The sequence below is a fragment of the Crocodylus siamensis genome, chromosome 7 (assembly GCF_052110815.1).
Source record: "Crocodylus siamensis isolate JL-2025a chromosome 7, ASM5211081v1, whole genome shotgun sequence".
NCBI lineage: Eukaryota > Metazoa > Chordata > Crocodylia > Crocodylidae > Crocodylus > Crocodylus siamensis.
In genome coordinates, this window is record NC_143401.1 from 32,975,831 (window position 1) to 32,995,283 (window position 19,453).

The 19,453-nt window shown below is 41.6% G+C and overlaps 1 protein-coding gene across 15 annotated transcripts in view; it reads left to right on the forward strand.

Moving 5' to 3' along the window:
- The window catches only part of ZMIZ1 (zinc finger MIZ-type containing 1), a 519,894-nt gene that overhangs the window by 434,944 nt on the left and 65,497 nt on the right, over nucleotides 1–19,453 (forward strand). For 14 of the 15 annotated variants that reach the window (XM_090058559.1, XM_090058560.1, XM_090058558.1 and 11 more), the window contains one exon: nucleotides 17,352–17,496. The exons of the other annotated variant lie outside the window; for it this stretch is intronic. In XM_090058559.1, coding sequence (XP_089914685.1) covers nucleotides 17,352–17,496 — 145 coding nt within the window. The remainder of the gene's footprint in view (nucleotides 1–17,351; nucleotides 17,497–19,453) is intronic. 15 annotated transcript variants of the gene reach the window in all.

Consider the following 19,453-nt stretch of genomic DNA (forward strand, 5'->3'; position numbering starts at 1 on the left):
CCCTTGTTCCCCTGCATGCTGGATTCAGCCAGTGCTCGTGCTATCTGCTCCCATTGGTCTGGGACTATGCCTCACGTGGCTCCTGCTTTATCTGGTCCAGGATGCAAGTTGTACACAGCATCCGTTTCAGCCGGTCCAGGAAGGATGCCAGATGCAGTGTGGGTCCTGTAGTGGATGCCACACGTCAGAGCAGGCACTAGGTACAGCATGCAGGGCTGGGAAGCTATGTGGGTCTCCCACATGCTTGATCCAGCATCCACTCTGACTGGTCTGAGACCTACCCTGCACAGTGTCCACTCTGGACTGGCTGGAACAGTCATCACATGCCCCTTGCATCATGATCTGGCCAGACCAGGTGATGTGTACAGTGTAGTCCCAAACTGACCGGACCAAGGACTGCGGACACTGGATCCGGCACGTAGTGGGGTAGAGACCGTGGGCCCAACCCAGCCTGTGAGCTGGTCCCAGGCCACTCATCTGACCTGTGGGGCCAGATGAGTTTGACACCCATCCCTGGAGGATTACATTATCTTAATTTCTCTCTTTATAAATTGGGGTGATGTGCAACATGATATACAAAAGCAGAGGTGAACACAACCCTAGTCTGGAAGAATTACCTTGCTAAAATTCAAATATGTAGATAAATAGTTAGAAGAGTTACTTACTGTCCCTTTTTATCTTTTATTTTAACTGCTGCAAGCATGAATCAGAAGACACAAAACTAGAAAATCAGGCTGTTCCCTCCGCCTCTCATATCAATTCTTGATATCAATACAGTTTTTGCAGCTGGAGCTTAGCTGAACATTTTGTTGATGATGCATCTTGTTCTTCTGTAATGATTTTAGCTTTTTCTGTAATATGGGCAGATATGACCCAGAAGATACAGAATGAGCAGGTATTGTGGAGGAAGTCTTTTGACTCTCTCCCTACTTAAATCATTCTGTCTTATGGTTTAGTAGCAATTTAGGGGGTGGGGGAGGTTAGTTTTAATTGTTATAGGCTGCATCCAGACGAGTAAAGCCATGCAGTAGTTGGCACTGCAGACACGTCTATGGTGCCACATACTGCACATTCAGGTGTTTTCCATGCTGCAAGAAAGCAGCGAAAGGGGTTTTTTACCCCTGGATATTCAGGAGTCAAAAACTGCCTAAAACAAAAAAAAGCAGAGATGCACATGTGGGGGCAGCTCACACTGCTCAAAACCAGAGCCTAGGTGGCTGGATTCACACTCTGGCTGCCAGGCAGGCTCTGAGCGTCAGGCTCGCTGCTGCAGCAGCTCCAGGACCCCAGGTAAGGCTGCTGGGGCTAGCCCAGTGCTGATCCTAGCCTTCCCTACTCCACCTGGGGTAACTTGCTGCATGCCAGAGGACAGGTGGCACAAACATTCCCTGGGGACAACCAAATGTCCATGCTTGTGTGGATGCAGTCATAGACTGAACGGCAGACACTTGTGCCAGTTCTCTACATTGCTTCCAATCAATCTGCAAGAAGTATTTCTGGTACAAGACAACGTTCTTACACCTGATGCCTTCATCAAAAAGAAGATGAAGGTCAGCCACATAAATGTGCATGTTGTCTTCATATAGATTGTCTTTGGTTACTTTAAAATGGTCAGATTACTTAGAATATGAGCAAGTGTTCAATAAAGAGCAACCTCAAGCAGGTTTGATGACTTTAAGTATTATCACATTTTGACCTTTATACTATGAGTAAGGACATGTATGAGCTTTGATGAAGATCTTAGAGCAGGAATTATGCAGCTGAAGCTAATTCTCTTCTTTGTTGGTAACACACCTCTTTTGGTGACCTTTCCTTCTTTCCCCTTGGCTTTTCCACCAGTACCATCATGTCTCTTCTTGTTGCCCTGTGGTTGCTTTGCTTGTTAGGGCTCACTATGTCTCTTTTGTCAGCTTCACTGCTTTCAGAATTGAAAGTGTGTCCTGTTTCTTAGATGCAAAGCCCCCTTTTATTTTCTTTTTCCATCCCCTTATAAAACGTATTTCTAAAAAACATTAATCTCTTTGAGAATGTTGTGCCCATACCATCCTTTTTTGGCTTATCTCATATGTTATATTTGTTCCATGCTTCTCAGGTTTGGAACCAGAACTTTTGCATTGGCAAAGGGTCATCCCAATGTGCTCACAACAGTACACAGACAATAAATAACTTTTCACAGTAATGCTATCTCCATGACCCTGTCAAAATCCATATATCTCTACTTTATAATGCGTCTCTTTTTGTTCTCCTTTTTCTTTTCTTTATGACCCTATTCTGCACTTTTCCCAAAAGCTGTAAATACCTATCACTAAAATTAAAAATATCCTTTGTCAGACTAGCAGATTACAGTGTTCTCCAGATGTGAAAGGAGAACACGTTTTGCAGTATGCTTAAAAGTTACATATCCCCACAGAAGGATCCAGAGGTAACAAGAAGAATTCAGTCCTGCTATCACCATAATCAGTTGCAGTCTTTCCACTGACTTCAGTAGAAATAGCAGTCCTGAATGACAGGGATTAGAAACAGGGACTGTGTTAGTACCTGGGTAGCCTGCTCTAAAGTGTCTGTAGCAATACATAATATTCTGATGTCCATCCTGATTCCTTCTCTCTGGACATTCTGGAATTTGTACAACAGACTTTGTTGCTGTTCAGACAGGATGTTTACTAGTGGTGTGTGTGATTGATTTTCTACAAAATAAGATATCAGAAAGATTCTCCCTGTGAAAAACTCCAGAAATAACGGGATGGAAGTCTTAGAATTCTTTATATAAGACATATATCCTTTATATGTATAAGATATGTGTCTGGTACTTCATATTTTGCTTCTGCTGATCAAAATCTAACCCCCTAATAATGACTTGTGGATATTACATCTTGGATAAACAAAATATTTTTCAGGCTCTGTTGGCTGTGTCAGCTTATATTCCAATCATGTTCCTGAAGAAACCCTGAGGAGTCATGGATAACTCATCTAAAATGGGTTCCTATCTATATTTGTTGCTAATTCTGTGGAATTGCTTAAGCATGCAAATTAGAGAAAATCATTGTGCACTGCTCTAACCATAAAAAATGGTCTTAAGGTCTGATTCTGTAACTCGTTAGGATTGTATTAATTTCCATGGTGTCCAAATCCTGCTTCTGAAATATTTACAAGAGAGAGGGAAGATGCACACTGCAGTTTAGAGAAAGACAGTGAAACTGTTTTACTATGTGGTATCCATTCTGCGTGTGTGCGCTCACTCCCTCTCGCACTTCCTTCTCCCCCCGCCCTTCCCAATCTCCCTCCCTACATCTGCATCTTTCATCCCCATTCTTTTTTTCAGTGGTTAAGATATGTCAGTTAGAGGGGAGGGAGAGTTAACAGAGCTGCCTGAGGAATCGATTCTTGTCTGCCTTTCTGAGCAATCTGTGTGCGCAGCAGCACATGATACGATTTTACACAATACCCAGTGAATGCCCTAGTCAGCAGCTTCCAAGGAAAGAGCTGTATTGAAGAAAATAAGGGTACTTCTCTGCAAACCAGAGGGAGCAAATGGGCTAGAGCTAAATTTGGAACATTAAAGCTTATTTCATGCAGGATTATTAGAATTATTTGGGTTTCCGAATGCATGCTTGTGCACACATGCAGATTTCCTTGGCTAGCTTTTCCACGTGACCCTGCTGGATGCAGTACAGCTGTAATTTATAGATGGCAAGAGCAAAGATGGCATTATCCTTTTAGCACTGTTCAGTACTGAAATTATAGTGTTCTTCTGTAGTGATACAGGTCTAGATGACCTCTATGAGAATTAAGACCGACTACTTGTTTTGTAAATGTCTCCACCATCAGTCATCAAAGAATAACTTTGTTCCGCCCCACCTTTTTTCATTTTCAAATAGAGGAAAAAAAGAGTATTTTTAAAAATAACATGGGCTGAAATTTTTACTGGCTTTTCTGGACAGACAGAATAGGAAAAGTAATCAGCTGTGATTAGTTTCCCCATGTCGTTTCCCCATTCCACCTATCTTTAGTTATGTAAGAAGTGTAATCATTCCACTAGGGAAAATAGGGTCAGCTATTTGAAACTTGCAGGCTCCTGAATAATAACTATATGATGTTCAAAGCTGCAGTCTGTGTCTCCCTTTAACTTCACTCAGGCTTGTCCCCACTTGTAGGTAACCAGGTGAGTAGGCTATGTGTTTTTAGATACTGAAATATTGACTGTGGTTCCTTATTTCAGGACCCAGTTTGAAAACATGGGTCTTAGTAAAAATAGAAAATATATACATAGCATGTGCTTTTGTCACACTTGTAACAAAAGACCTTATATTGTATTTTCTCTGCTTACGGATTTCTGGGTATCCTTAAAGCTATATCGAGGGATCTCGTAGGTCTCCAATATAATGCAGCCACTGCTGGAGCAGATGTTTTATTGCAGGTGGTGATGACAATACAGCAGCGATTCTCAGCCAGGGTTCCATGGCACCCTGGGATGCCTCACATGATTCAAAAACTAAACCCAGAGATTTCAAATAGGAATCCATACTGTCAAAAACATTCGGACATGCTGCAGGCTTCTTTGCAAGGAAAAACTAAGAACTGGCATTTTCTGAGGGTGTCTTGAGTCTAACAAGGGGTGCTTTGAGTCTAAAAAGGTTGAGAACCACTGAAATATAGGCTTGATATATTCTGCATTGCTCTACTTTTTTCTGCTTTTGTTTTCCATATGCAAACTATAAAAATGAAGAATAAATAGTAGAGTTTTGTTTTCTCTCCTCTCCCAGTAAAGGACTGGGCTAAGTTTAAATCAGAGGTCCATAATTAATTTAGTGGATGGTCTCCCATCAGGTGGATGAGTGTCTATAACATATAAAAACTACTTCAGGTAACAGATTGAAAAACTGAAAAAAAAAATCAGTTTGATTCTGAAAAGTTGATAGGAACTGAATAGTCATATCAAAATAATTGTTCAAAAATATTTTTTCTGTAGACACCTGATAAAACTGAAATAGCATAAATGTAAAGTTATGCTAAGTCTGTGTCATCAAAACTCAGAAGCAAAAGTTTCTAAAATTGCTTTAATTCTTTCTTGGGAGTTCTGTCTTCATGATGTTAACGTTGAAAATACATTTCTGCCATAAATTTTACCCTTGTGGTTTTTAGGTATTTTTTTCTTTGAAAGCTGTACAGATGTTTTATGAAAATGTTCCAGGGTCAGCACTGAAAATATGGGCATAGAAAACTATCCTTGATGGGGTAGCTGTCATCTTTTCTTCTACAGAGGCAAAAGAGCCTGGTCTTCTGGGAATCGTTTGAACAAGTCACCTCTCCCCTCTATACTTCAGTTTCTCCATCTTTAAAACAGCTAACTTACCAATTGTTTATAAATGGCTGGTATATAAGGTGCTTTGCAAGGTACTGTTCATTCTACAACTAAGCTGTCATAGAATTCACGTAAAAATATCCATATTTTATATTTTGATTTCTCTTCTCCTTCCACCGTAAATATACGTTTTCCCTGAACTGCGCACATGCTATGTTCCTTAGTCCTTGGTTAGGCGATGGGTGTTGTTGCGTGGTTCTTCCAACAGTGTACAAGCCTGTAAGAGTTCTACGGTCTGCATTTCCTCATGCACATGTCAAATAGCTCCATTTCCACATGTTATCTTTTGTCCTGTGAACTTTGTTTAAAAAATTATTCCAATCTAGTTTGACCAGTCTATTCCTACATGCACAGGTAAGTGCTCAACAATGTTCATGTTTATTTCCAATTCCTCACCAATCAAACTGAGCAGTGAGTTCCACATTTCCATTCATGCAGCTGCCAGTGGTGTTATTTTTTTAGTACTTCTTGTTGTAGCAAGAAAGTTTTTTCCTCAATTTCAGTCAGCCAGTGGTCATGGTGTATCAATGGAGTGACTGGCTTGTGCCATCATATGCATTTCATTTTGCTTGCAACGGCTCTTCTGATGCCCGGTGATGAGCTTCTAGGAAATGCATGCAGACAGCTCAGAACAGTGGACCTTAAGACATGAGCAACTCTCATTCAGTGCAGTGTCCGAATTTTTTCACACACCAGTCCTTCCCATATTAGGCATGCCTATTTGAGTAGCAGAGTGAAAAGACAGCAATTCATAGTGGTGTTAGAATTTATGAGCTTCTTCAGTATATTGTTTCAGATGTTAACTTTATGCTCTGTCTTTTCCATGTACACCCTGAAAAATCAAGAAAAATACAAAATAAATGTTAAGCCCCGCTCAAATGCAAAATCTTTTGCTTTAATTAGCTGTTTATAGCAGTAACGATTCATAGAATTCCATAGGCTGAACATACTTGGTAGAATCCTTTTATTTCACACAAGCAGTTTTGCCACCATGTAAGTGTTATTTTTGGCATTTGCACTTCCATGAAGTGTGGACATGGCTGGGTGGTAGAGATGAGGACTTTACTGTATGTTGGCTCCAACAACTGAGTGATTAGGACACTTACCCAGAAAGTAGAAGACCTAGATTCTAAGCCTCCTTACTCTGGAAGGGGTTGCACTTTGTATCTCTCATTTCCTAGCCCAGTCCACAAACCACCAGGTCTCACAGGTTAGGCCTTGCCCAGTCTCCCTCATTTAGCTATTGGGGCTAAAATGTGGGATGCCCCTTTTCCTCCTGTTTTTTCAGGACGTAATCTCAAGTGAATGCCTATGGAATTGCGTACATGCCTGCCAGTGCACATGCTCACAGGCTGCGCTCCCCGCTTACGTGATGGGCAGGTGGGGCTGGCATTGGTGCTCCCCCTGCGAGCGCCAGCTGGGAAGTGGGAGCACTGCAGCCACTTCCAGAAGCTGGTGAGTGAGATTGGCCATGGGGAGAAAGATCCCCCTGCCAGTCGTTGAGATCAGCCGTGGTTGATTGACCCTCCCCCCCATCGCTGACTGGTCACTGGAGGGGCACGTACCCCCCTGAGTAAGGTGGCACCAGTCGCTCATGCTAGTTATGTTGACACTTAGGGCTCCGATGGAAGTGACAATTTTTACCCGACCTGGACAATCAGAAGCCCACGGCTGCGAAGTACCTTAAAAGGGGCCTGCTCTTACAAAAATATGAACCCTCATTGCATGAGGGTTCAGATGAAGACATTTCAAACTATAGTATCTTTAATAACTTGTGTCTCTGCTGCCTCCCAGGCTGTTGTTGTTTTCAAAATGGGAGGTGGGAAAGAGAGCGGGGGTGGGAGGTTCAACTTATTGCTTTTTCAGCCCCCGCTGGACGGTGGGTTGGGTGGATTGGAGTCCCCCCAACCCACCCCACTCTCCAGAACTGTCTGGGGAATCCCCAGAATAAGTTCCCTCTGCTCTCTTTCCCTGCTTCTATTCTGAAAACGGTGCAAGCTGGGAAGGAGAAGAGGCCATTTCTAGGGGAAATTGGCTGCAGCCAGCACCTAGATTCTGCTTCCCCCTGGAACCAATAGTGAACTTCTACTTGGTCCAAGGAATCATTGTAACTCAGAACACTTCTTGCAAAGCATTTTCAGCTACAGTGGGGACCTGCACTTCTGTCTTCACCCTTAGATCTGGGACAGAAATTCAATAAGCCAATTTAACCTAAATCAGTTAAGTCTGACACTGCATCTTTCCAGTTTACCTTAAATTGGTTCCAGTCATTTTGAAAGTGGTTTATGTGCACTGAACTTCTGTTGTGTAACAGATTTGAACTAGTTTCCAATCACTTATACTGGTTTATGTGTAATTTCTGTTCCTAGACCTAGGAATCCACTCTGCATGGGAAACAGAATTGCAAATGGCCAAAAATGGCACTTACGGAGCTGGAAAACTGCTGCTGTGTGTGTAAAGTGAAATTAGATTCTGCCCTCTATAGTTAAATATCTTGTACACCTTTTCTAGTACTGGTTAATTTACACTTAAAAATGTAATGACTCTTAGATAGCTCTGGATTGGTATATGGATACACTGGTTCTCTTAAGACCAGTGGTTCAAGTATAGCTGAGGGTGGTGCTTAGTGAAAGTCATTTCCTTCTAACTGTTGTCTGGTGATATATGTGAATAATTTGTTGAACTCTGTGCACTTTTGTGTATGCATAACAGAATTACAACACAGACTGAGCCCCTTGTTTGAAGTCTACACAAAGGGGCCATGGACTGAATGAGCGCAAAGATTATAGTCTACAGTTGTTACAGTGCACTGCTCTGGGGAAGAAGTGTCCAGGGCTGCACATCTGGTGCATTTCACAAGCACTGAATTTCCTTTTATAATAATAAATGCTGGCAGATTTAGCGAATCTAGTTACAATCATTAGGCTTGGCTAGAATGCAACCATGAACATGCTTAAGTACTTTGCCCGGATTCTGGCAGAGTGCTATACACTTAGAGCATCCATCCATCCTTGCTATGTTTTGTAATTTGTTATTTCAGAATAAATGAGGTGAATCTGGTAGCTGCACTGCCACGATTTACCAAAAAATGAGGATATTACTCTTAGAGATTGTATCTTGAACATTTGCTCTTCAGGTTGGCAGGGGCTCCTGGGAACACCACTAATGATTCTTGAAGGGAACCTATGAAAAGCTGCAGGTGTGCCAAGGCAATCTGGATCTGTGTTCTCTGACACAGCCTGTAGATTGTGTCATTCTAATGCAGCAGACTTGAATTATGCAGTAGCTTCATTTCAGTTTTAAAACAGATTTTTTTGTTGAATAAGCATCTGTTAATTATGTTGAGATTAAATTCGGCCTACTTTATGTACTCACTCCGTTATAAGTTTTCAATATGCCACTTTTCTTTTTGTTTTGTTAATAACAGCACAAAATGACAACACATAATTGTATCAGAGAAACTGTTGAGGTGAAACCTGGGTATTTTTGCTTGTTAAGGCATCAGTTGGACCTTGGGGAGGTATTTTAGGATTAAAAAATAAGCATATTTAACTGGATTTTTTTCTGTGAAATTGTCCATAGCAAAATATATAATAGTCTTGATCTTTGTTTTGCTGTTTGTAAAATTAATTCTTCTTTGTGATGAATGGGGCAGTTAACTCCTCCCACAATCATGGTGTCTGGCTGCTTGTAGAGCTTTCAAATTGAACAAAATGCTACGTTTTCCTGAAAACATATCTGTTTTAATATAAATACATAAAAGACTAATATTTTAAAGAGCAAAATTAAATGTTTTGCCCTTACTTAAAAGGCTGCCAGTTCTTGGATGCTGGTGAGAATAGAAAGGATGATCGAATTTGTGACTCAAACGATTCACTGTTTTGTTTTGTTTTTTCATACTCCTTTCCTTGGCTCTTCAGCAAGTCTTGACAAGGGCTGGCTACCCCTCAGATCAGGGGTGGGTGATTATTTTGAGTGGAGGGCCACTTACCCAGTTTTGGCAGGCTATCAAGGGCTGCATGAGTAGCCCTGCCCCTTGACAGGTGCCCCACTCCTTGACAGGTCTCCCAGTGTCTCGGAACCAATGTCCCAGGGCCAGCATCGGTGGGGCCCAAAGTGGGGTGCAGGCTGGCAGGGGTCCGTGGAGCTGGACTGGGTTGCACGAGCAGGGAGTGGGGAGATGGCGCGGCTCTGTAGAGCCCATGCCAGCTGGGACCCCGCATTCCTGCCACCCTGTTCTAGGCCCCACTGGCACTGGCCCTGGGATGCCAGTGTGGGCCCTGTGCTCCCACTGGCTCCCTGCCTGCTCACTCCCAGTGCCCCCCAGCCCCATGGTACAGGAGGGGGGCAGCACACAGCCCTGACCCCCTGCTCGCCAGCAGGGAAGAAGCTGGTGCTGAGCATAGGGAAAAGTGGCCTCTCACCTTGCCCCAAGGCTGGCGTCCCGCCTTGCAGGAGCTTGCAGCCTGTGCGGGGCTGTCTGAAGCAGGCACAGGCAGCCCCAGGCAGGCTGTGAGTGGCTGCAGTGCAGGGAACTGGCCATGGGGTGGGTAAGGGGCCACTTTTCCCCACACTCAGCACCAGCTTGTAACCCACTCCACTCCAAACAGCCCCGCGTGGGCTGCAACTGCCTGCAGCACCGGGCATAGGGTGAGAGAGGAGCCACTTTCCTCCATGCAGGGAAGGAGCACAGGGAAAAGCTGAGCCCGGGGGGAAAGCAGCCTCTCCTCCACCCCATGCCTGGTGCCCCACACTGCAGGCACTCGCAGCCTGCATGGGGCTGTCAGGAGCAGGCACAGGCAGCCCCATTGGGCTGCAAGCAGCTGCAGCACAGGGCACCGGGTGTAGGTGGGGAGGGGCTGCTTCCCCCCCGCGCTCCTTCCTTGCCTGGGGTTCCCCCCACCACTTACCTGAGCTTCCCGCACTGGGGCAGCCATGTGCTTCCAGCCCAGAAACCCTGGAAGGGGCTTCCAGATGGGGGGGTGGGGCCGAGCGGGCCCTGCTGTTGTTGGAACCCACTGGGCTTCCCCTGGGTCCTACTGTCTTTGGTTCCTGTCATTTTTGACAGGAACCAAGGGCAAAGAAATATTAATTTTCTAAAATTTTTAAGGGCCTTGTGGGTCAGATAGAATGGCCTCATGGGCTGGATCCAGCCCATGGGCCATATTTTGCCTAACCCTGCCTTAGAAGCAAGCTGGGATTGCAGGCGTGGGAAGTCCTCTATAATGCTAGATATGGTACTCAGTGTGTCTTCTGAATCCCATTTATCCTTTCTAAAAATAGAGGTGTAAATGGTCAGGACTGGATTCTTTTTTCCTACTCCCTCCCCCCCACCAATTATCTCTGAGGAAGATTTATCAAAGGGAAGTTGTAGACTGAGCTTATATAGCAGGAGATGGAGCACCACCCAAAAAGGCTATAAAATTCTCCATGCACAAAAATGTAAATTTCCCTTTAAACTGCATGGAAATTATGGATGTGAATCTGTGAAAGGTGCAGGATTTTGCATCTCCCCCAGAAATTCTTGCACCAAATGCAATTCCTGCTGTGATAAAAAACAAAACTGGAGGATGGTGCTGAACAGATATTTCTTTGAACATCTCCAGTCCCTTTTTTAATATGTTCATTGCAGTGAGTAAGAAATACGAGTCTGCCAAGCTGCCTATTGAACTATCTGCTGCAGCTTAACTGCAGCAAGAAAACAGTAATCCTATTGTGCTCCTACAGCAGTCTCCCGGGAAGCAGAAGGCATTGAAATTACTGAGCTGTTGTCCTGTCCCCTCCTCACCTGCCTTTGTAGCTGTAAATATAGCGTCTGCCTATAAATAACAGTTTGCTGCACCTTTAAGCACGTTCCCTAACAAGAGGAGGTGATTTACTGAGGTGATAAACTGTAACTAATACTAGGGTATCATAATAGGTAAATAGATTAGCACTGTGCTTCTCTGTATTTTGCTTTCTAGGGAGTCCACTGGCTCATTCATTCATCGTAGTTGCTTACTACAGCATTTTGCGATACATTGAGTTAAATCAGCCAGTTCCAGGACTGTCGCTATTGATAGTTGTGTGTATACAGCTAATGAAATGCATTAGTGAATCTCTTGGATAGCTTTGATTATATAGCATATTTTTCTTTCCCCTTTCTAACTCTTCCTAAAAAAGAATTATAATGGGCTCAATCCATTATTCAGTACCATGATTATATACTTTGAAATGCATCATCATCATTTTGTTGTTGGTTTTAGAATGATATAGAGTGCAACAGGATCATTGGCAGTAACAATATTAAACATTGAATATGTATTCTGGGTTTCATCCTTGACTTTCTCCAACATGGCAAATCACTTTTTGCTTTCTTAAAATCCAGCATTTCTGGAGACAGCAGATTTTTAATTAGACAAAACATTGTTTATCTGTTCTGTTAACAGGTTAAATGAATATTGTTTTCTGTGGGGTGTTCTTCAGTCCTAAGCATCTCTTGTTCTTGCAAACAGCTGGCTACTCTGCCCTGAGACTGGACCCCCAAACTTATTGCACTCATTAAGTTGTTTGGGACTTTGAACTTTTGGTAACTGGCATGTTTTAGCTAAACCTTTTTCTGGTCATCCCTCAAAGAATCTCTGTGCTTTCCAAATAGCCTGTTTCCTTTTCCCATTTCTGCTGCACCACCTAGTGACCGGTCAAGGTCGTGACTGCTTTTCAGAAAGCATTTAGTCCCATCAGCAGGGTTATGGCTTTGTCTCACATTCACCTGCAGCAGTTGCAATTCATTGAAAATTGTGATGGATTACAGTTAGTAAATGTTATGGTGGTGTCACAAATTCACTTGCAACAGTTGCAAATCATTGGAACCTACTGGCCTATTCAAGTTAGAGATAGCCCTCCCCTGAAAGGGAACTTTGCAGTACCATGAGGTCACTTAACACATGCAATACTGCTTGAACATGCATCTGCTTGGCTTTTAACTGTACTTAGTAAGTGTTAAATTAAACATGTGACACTACCCTGAGTATAATTCTCTTAAATCCTAGTTGCACTTCCATGTGCACAGTATGTCTTAGTATCATGGCTACCCACATTTTAAATGTTTTTGAAAAACTTTTAATTTCAAGACAGTTCAAACTTGTACAGTCCTGGGTCTCTGCAGGTGTTTGCTGGAAAGAATGTTACATCTTTGTTTACTGAGTTTCATATAAAGAAATCTAACTAGATATGAACATATCAAGGGATAGAGCCAGCTGTCATGATTATATAACAGGTTTTCAATATTTAGTGTTTCCTCTAAGGCCCCAGCTCCTGGAGCAAAGTGATCATGACATAATTGACCCAGTTTTCAAAAGCAAGGTTCTGTCCTTCACATCCAGAACAAAAAGCTTGAAAATGTGACTCAAGGGTAACTGAAAGGTGGTAACAGGTGGCTGACAACATCAGAAACGGACCCTGACACAGGCATGTATGAACTGGGCGGCCACCCAGACAGAAAAGGGGCCCAAAAATGGCAGAAGGGAAATTACAGTTGCAAAAAAAAAAAAGTTTTAATATTGTGCATGTACAGGACTGGCAATGTTATCAATTGAGAGAGAAATATTTAAAGACATTGATATCGCAGATGTGATAAAGACTTTTGCAACAAAAAAATCATTATCTCTGGCAATGGAGGGCCTGATACTAAAAGCTCATGTGGGGCCACCAGGAGTTTAGATACAGCACTGATCAGAAGTGGTTTTCTTAACTTTCAGGTTTATTTTCTCTCACTTTTTTCAGTTACAGATTGGGCCTCCTACAGATGTGCAGGGAGCCTGCTCTGACGTACTGGAAACCCAGTTAATCAAGTCTGCTGGAGCATGGAAATTAATGCACTCTGGCAGTCTTCTGTGTCATGTGTATCAGTATTCCCATGCATCCCTGTGCTGAAAAAATGGTGATGGGGCACTTTGAAATAAAACATGTTTGATGAGCTTTAGTTCAAAATGCCCTGCTGCCATTTTTTCAGCGTGGGGATATGCAGGGATGCTGATACACATGATGCATTGGTGCTTTTCATTAGTGCAGCTCACTAATTAAAGTGCTCAGGGCTGTGTCCTAAAGCACATGTAAAAATGCCCATAGACTGCTTATAAATGAAATCTCGCCCCTTTTTAACTAATGGTATTATCCCGCTTTTTATAAACACAAAGGCCTGTTGCTTCTGTGCTGAGCACTGGTTTGATAATTTAGTCATAACTAGCAAAGTACTATTCATTTGTTCCTCTAAAAATGCTGAAGTATTTAAAATAATAAAAACAAATCTTCACATTAAGAATTACCCAGGTTTTGCAGCTGAAGGAGAAGTAGGTCAGAGACCATGCCAAGCAAGCCTAAGAGTATCCCTTTAAGCAAAATAAATGAGTGAATACACTAAAACTGTCATTGTGTTCTTACTGTACATTTCTGCAAAGCCTGTATGACTGAGTATTGGAAAAAATGGCAATGTTTTTATCTTAATGAGAGTATCCTTTGCACTTGGAGGAGGGATGATGGTAGCAGGGGGGAATTATTTGGAAAAATTTTGTGCCGCTGTTGCAACAGTTGACTTTCCTGTAAACAAACAAGCGATATGACATGCAAAGGGCATTGTAGCAATGCAGCATAGGAATGCATTTTAAGTCCAGCCATTAAACTGCTTAGGCTGCAGCAGAAAGAGACTGGGAGATGGTCTGGATGGTCCATCTGCAGATCTGTGCTCCTGTTTTACAAGGAGGAGGGGCAGGAGGGTGGGGAGAAAAAGCAGCTGCTTGGCTGTTCTGTGAGAGGGAGAAACTGACTGTTGGCACCATCTGTAACCGTCCTTTGTGCTTGCTTCTTTATCTGTTCATTATAGTGTGATACTGAATTTCTCGTGCTTTGAGTTTAAATGAGTTGAGATGTGCCTAATACCATCGGCATAAAAAGCAGCAACTAAGTACACTAAAGATGAATAGTGCAATCTGTAAATTCATTTTCAGTCTGTTTCATGTAACTTGAATAGGCACAGGAAGTAATGTTCTCCAGAATCCAGCTGCACCAGATGTGTGTGTGGTGCATATTCATCTTGCCAAACTAACAGCAAACCAGTGCTGTGGGTGGGAGGGTTTGCAGCATTTCATACAGACAATGGCAAAATTGCTGGGGCTGGGAGACTGGGGTGGGGAGGTTCTTCTGTACCCTGCTTTGGTGGGGATAGAGGTGGTTTGATATTTCTCAAGATGTTACAAACTAGTCGATTTTCATTCCATTCACAAACACCGATGCAGGGAAGAGAATGATTATTATACATCATACATGAGCTGGAAATATCCCATGGGAGGAAAGGTTAAACCTCTCAGTAATGAGTACTGTGATAGGGATAAATACATTTGTTACTTTTATACCTTCAGATCCTTAGTTTCCAAAAACATGAGTCCTCTCCAGATAACTTGTAACCATCTCCCTTATCTTTGAAACCTCACAATGCTTTGATGTTTACATTTCACCTTTACAAATGTGAGCATTTGATATTGGCAATAATAGTAACTCATTAATATCCTTCCCTGCCAATACCCCACCAATGTGACTGTTATCTCTTTTGCACGGCAGAGCCATGCACCGTGAGTTACTCTGCCTTTTTCAAAGCAGGTTCCCGGCTTTTGTTTGCAGATTCATGTCCTCAAACCCATTAGGCTGCTGCTTTTTATCTTTATTTGTCAAGCGCTTATATGCCTGCCCTAGAAACTGCTCCCTCCTCACATCAAAGCCACATTTAAGATGGACGGTTTCCATTCGACACCACAGTAATTACACTCAGCTGTGGAAGTGCTCAGCATCCACTATTATTGTGACATGGCTGCATTTACAGTTTGGTGGAACACTTTGTTCATTTTTCTCAGAACTCAAGTGGCCATCGTGTGCATGAAGAAACTCTGTTAGGCAGTGATTTTTATCTTCAGGCAGCATGAAAAGAAGAGGGGACCCTTTGTCACTTGCACATTAGTAATGATATGCCAGGGATAAAAGGTGAGTATAATTTGATCAAATACATGTTGACAGGTTCCTTGGCTAATAGAGAAGCATCTTAGAATGACACTCGTTGCTAGAACATTTCAGCAAGGAACACAGTGGGAAAGCTTTCTGTAGGCTACATGTGATGCTAACAATATCAGAGTGACCATATTTAGTTATATAAAGCAACAATGTCTCCTTTTTGTTACAGCAAAGATTTCAAATGCCTTCCTAAACATGATTATTGATTTTACATTTGATAAAAGCAATAGAATTGCTATATTCACCACTATATCCTGGTGTATGCTTAATTTACCATACTGGTGTCATTTACATTAAACATTTCTTATGTATTGCCAGCTAATTTTTACAAAATTTGTATCATTGCTTATATGGAAAATCCTGTTTTTGTGTGTTCGTGTAAAAATCAAATCATAAGTTTTACACAAGCATAGTTTAACAATTCCCCTCTTTGGAAAGAGTTCCAGTGTAATTATTAGTTATACTAACTTTGAGCATATAATAGAAAAAAGTGTCTCCTTGAAATAATGGTGTCCAATTGCAAGTGATTATAGTAACAGATTGAGATGATGTAACCATTATGGAAGTCTGGAACTGAAAATAAAACTCCTTACCTGTGTCACTTGGGTTGATAAACTTGATGTTTTGAATCTCGTTTGCTTTTAGCCATTAATGCAGTTTGTTTAGTTTTCCTGGTCTTCAGTTAGTTTGGATTCATAACTGCATACAGAAACATTTGAATTTAAAAAATAAACATGTAACTGAAATTCAAAACCTAAAAACATTTTTATTAGTATCACATGATATAAACTTTTTTTACAGGCTAAAACCAATGTGTTCCCAAAACATTCATTTCAACATTTAATGGATGGGTGGGCCCACAGCATGTTTCAGGTAGTACGAAGGTTATCTTATTGCAATCCATCGTCCACCACTTCACCCCAAAATAACTTTAAAATTGTATTTTGCAATGCCACTTCTCCCAGAAGTTAGAGTGACTGCCCCAATGTTTAGTTAAGTGACCATGAAGACCGACCAAGTGAAATTCTGGCGAACTGCAGACAGAGGAGCCCAGATTTTACTCATTGCCATTTTTGGGTACTCTATTGGTAGACCAGTATTCTTAAGTGTGGGTGCCTCAGTAAGAGGCCATATACTCAAAGCTGAGGACCCCTTTCATGGCATCAACAGTGTTAACATTAATGAATGGTTAATGCCTCTGAAAATAAAGCTGTTTATTTAGATGACTAAATCACTGCTTATGTATATGTTTGTAAGCATAGCCACATATTTATCTGTAGTCTCACCAGCCCTGAGATTAGTCACATATTTTAGGTAAAGTATATGCTTAGGAGCTTTGCCGGCCTGAATATGGATATATAAGAACCTAACTCAGTTTGAGGATCTTGATCATACTATTCTATTTGCTTGTTAACAGTCAGTAGCTAAAATAGTTTTTACAAGATAATTACAACACCTGGTTTTTCTTCTCTAAACCTGTGTCTTCTGCAGTGAGGCTGTAGAAAGAAATTTTCCTTCTCTTTTTCTCCTTATCTACTAGTGATGTCTTCCCATCATCTTGCCCATGTTAGCAGGGCAGCCTGTTCTTTCACAATCTTGACATCTGGAACAGCCTTTCGCTATCCCTGTTCCTTATCCATCCTCTGTCTCTTGAAAGCTCAGCTATGAACATCTCTTCTTCCTGCCACATACTGAATAAAGTGGTTAGGGATACAGTTCATATGAAGGATACTATACAAATTAGTTGCATCATAATTATGTTGCTATGATAACCGAAAGAAACTATAGTAAAATTGATCACATAGGATAACAGTGATAGCCAGCCTGTGGCTGGACTGTAAGGCCTACAATGTCTCTTTTCAGCTTGACTAATGTGGATAAAACATCATGCATCTTGACACACTGTGCTACTTATTCAGCTGTACACCTTCATTTTGTTCTGTTTGCTCAGCCCTGCTTTCGTCGTGGTGTGAGGAGTTGGGACGGCTCTTGCTGCTTCGTCACCAGAAAAGCCGGCAAAACGATCCCCCTGGGAAGCTACCTATGCAACCCCCCATGAACTCTATGAGCTCCATGAAACCCACGCTTTCTCATAGGTGAGTCTCACATGAGCCTGCCATTTTAAGAGTAGAACTATATGTAAATTCATTATGGTGAGAAATCTTTTAATTGAAATGATTATTACTATTAAGAAGGATAGCTAGTGTTTCATGAGCAGACCTACAGGTAGCAGGAGGCCTATATTATAGCACATACTATATAAGCCAGGATTTCACCATTGCTAGCTATCCAGTGTGTGATGAAGTCAATTTCCTATCTCCAAATCAGGTCTGACAGAGTCGTATGCATTGGCCCTTCTGATACTAATTCTTAAGCCCCAGGTGAAGAGTCAGGTTGCCATGCACCTCCCATCAGACATTTTCCCTTGACCTGTTCAAAGAACACTGTCTTCTCTTGAGGCAGCATTTCACTGACGTTTACTTTCTTTGATTGCATTGGAAATACTTGGCCAGATTAGAACAGATTAGTTATTATTCCAGCGTTAATATAATAGCTGTTGCCAGGAAAATGAGAACCTTCACTACATTTACCTTCTGTTGGGTAAAATTTAGAGAACCATGATCCCGCTTGAGAAGAAATGTGAGTTGTAAGGTTGTCTGAGGAGAGACTAATATATGAAGCATATGAAGTCTCTGGGTCCAAAGTAGCTGGAAAAAGAGTAGCAGCAGTTCTCTCTGCAATGGATCCCGGTCAGTGGGTGTGGAGAATTAGAGTGCACAGTACCAAACACTATAACTCCTAGTCTTAAGTTCTCTGGAGATGGCAGTCTTTCTAACTTTAATATCACCTAAGAAGTATAATTGATAGCTGTTTATATTACAGCTTGTATTATTTAACTATTATAACATTGTATAGAAATTTGAATATCCATTTAAATTGTTCTTGCCCAGATACTGTAGTAACACAATACACCTGGAACTTTGGGCTAAATTGTGTTCGTATGTCAGAATTTAAAGAGCAGTTTGCACTTCATGCCAGTATTTTTACTGTGTATATTTTCTGTTTCAAGTCAGTTTTTGTTTTGATTTCCATATATTTCTAGTGCATTAATGGCTAAAAGTATAGAAACTTTCCTCTTTATTTTGACCATTTTTAATACCACTTTTCTACTCTAACTTATTGTTGACGTGTGTGTAGCTGAACTGCCGTGTTTTAATTTGGCATATGAAATTATTTGAATATAAGCTAACTTAATAATAATTTTAAAAACCTTCTAAAATAATATTGGAGTGCTGGGACCTGGACTTTGGAGAAACAACTCTCCTCGTTACATGATCCAAAGTGAAATCAGCAGGAAATCTGCATACTAACACACTTATTAGGAACCAAAAATGTCATGTTTAGCAGCTGTCACTAGATATGGGTGGCAGCCCAACTCACGCAAGTGGAAGGATTCTGTTAACTAATACATCATTACTTCCACAGGGAAGAAAAAGGAATGGTCTAGTAGTCAATGCTGTAGCATGGAACTCAGTAGACAGACGGTCTGTTGCCTCTTCTGCTGAACAAAGCATTTATTAGAGCCAGACTTTAAAACAATATTTAGATGCCCAAGTCCCATTGATTCTAAATCTGTCCATTTGTCTCAGTTCCCCATAACAGCACTCCCCAACTTTACAGCTTGTGAAGATAAATACATTGATGGTGCTTAGATACTACAGTAATAGGACCACATAAGTACATAAGATAGAAAATTCAATCTTTAACTTTTCATGGCTCTTCTCCAAGGAACCAGTCTATAGCATGAGAATGTGTAGGTAACATTCTCAGTGAAATCTAGATTTACATTCTAATGTATGGGTATTGGTATACCCAACTGTCTTCTGCCAATAGATTTGTTCCATTTATCTACTGAACAGTGGGAATGCCCGATTTCAGGCAGCCTCCATGTTTCTTACTCTCTCTTGGATTATTGCCTTGAAAGGGTTTTACTTTGGCTACCATTGTGAGATTTGTTCCAAGTCAGTCTTGTTAAATGCTGGTTTTCTAATG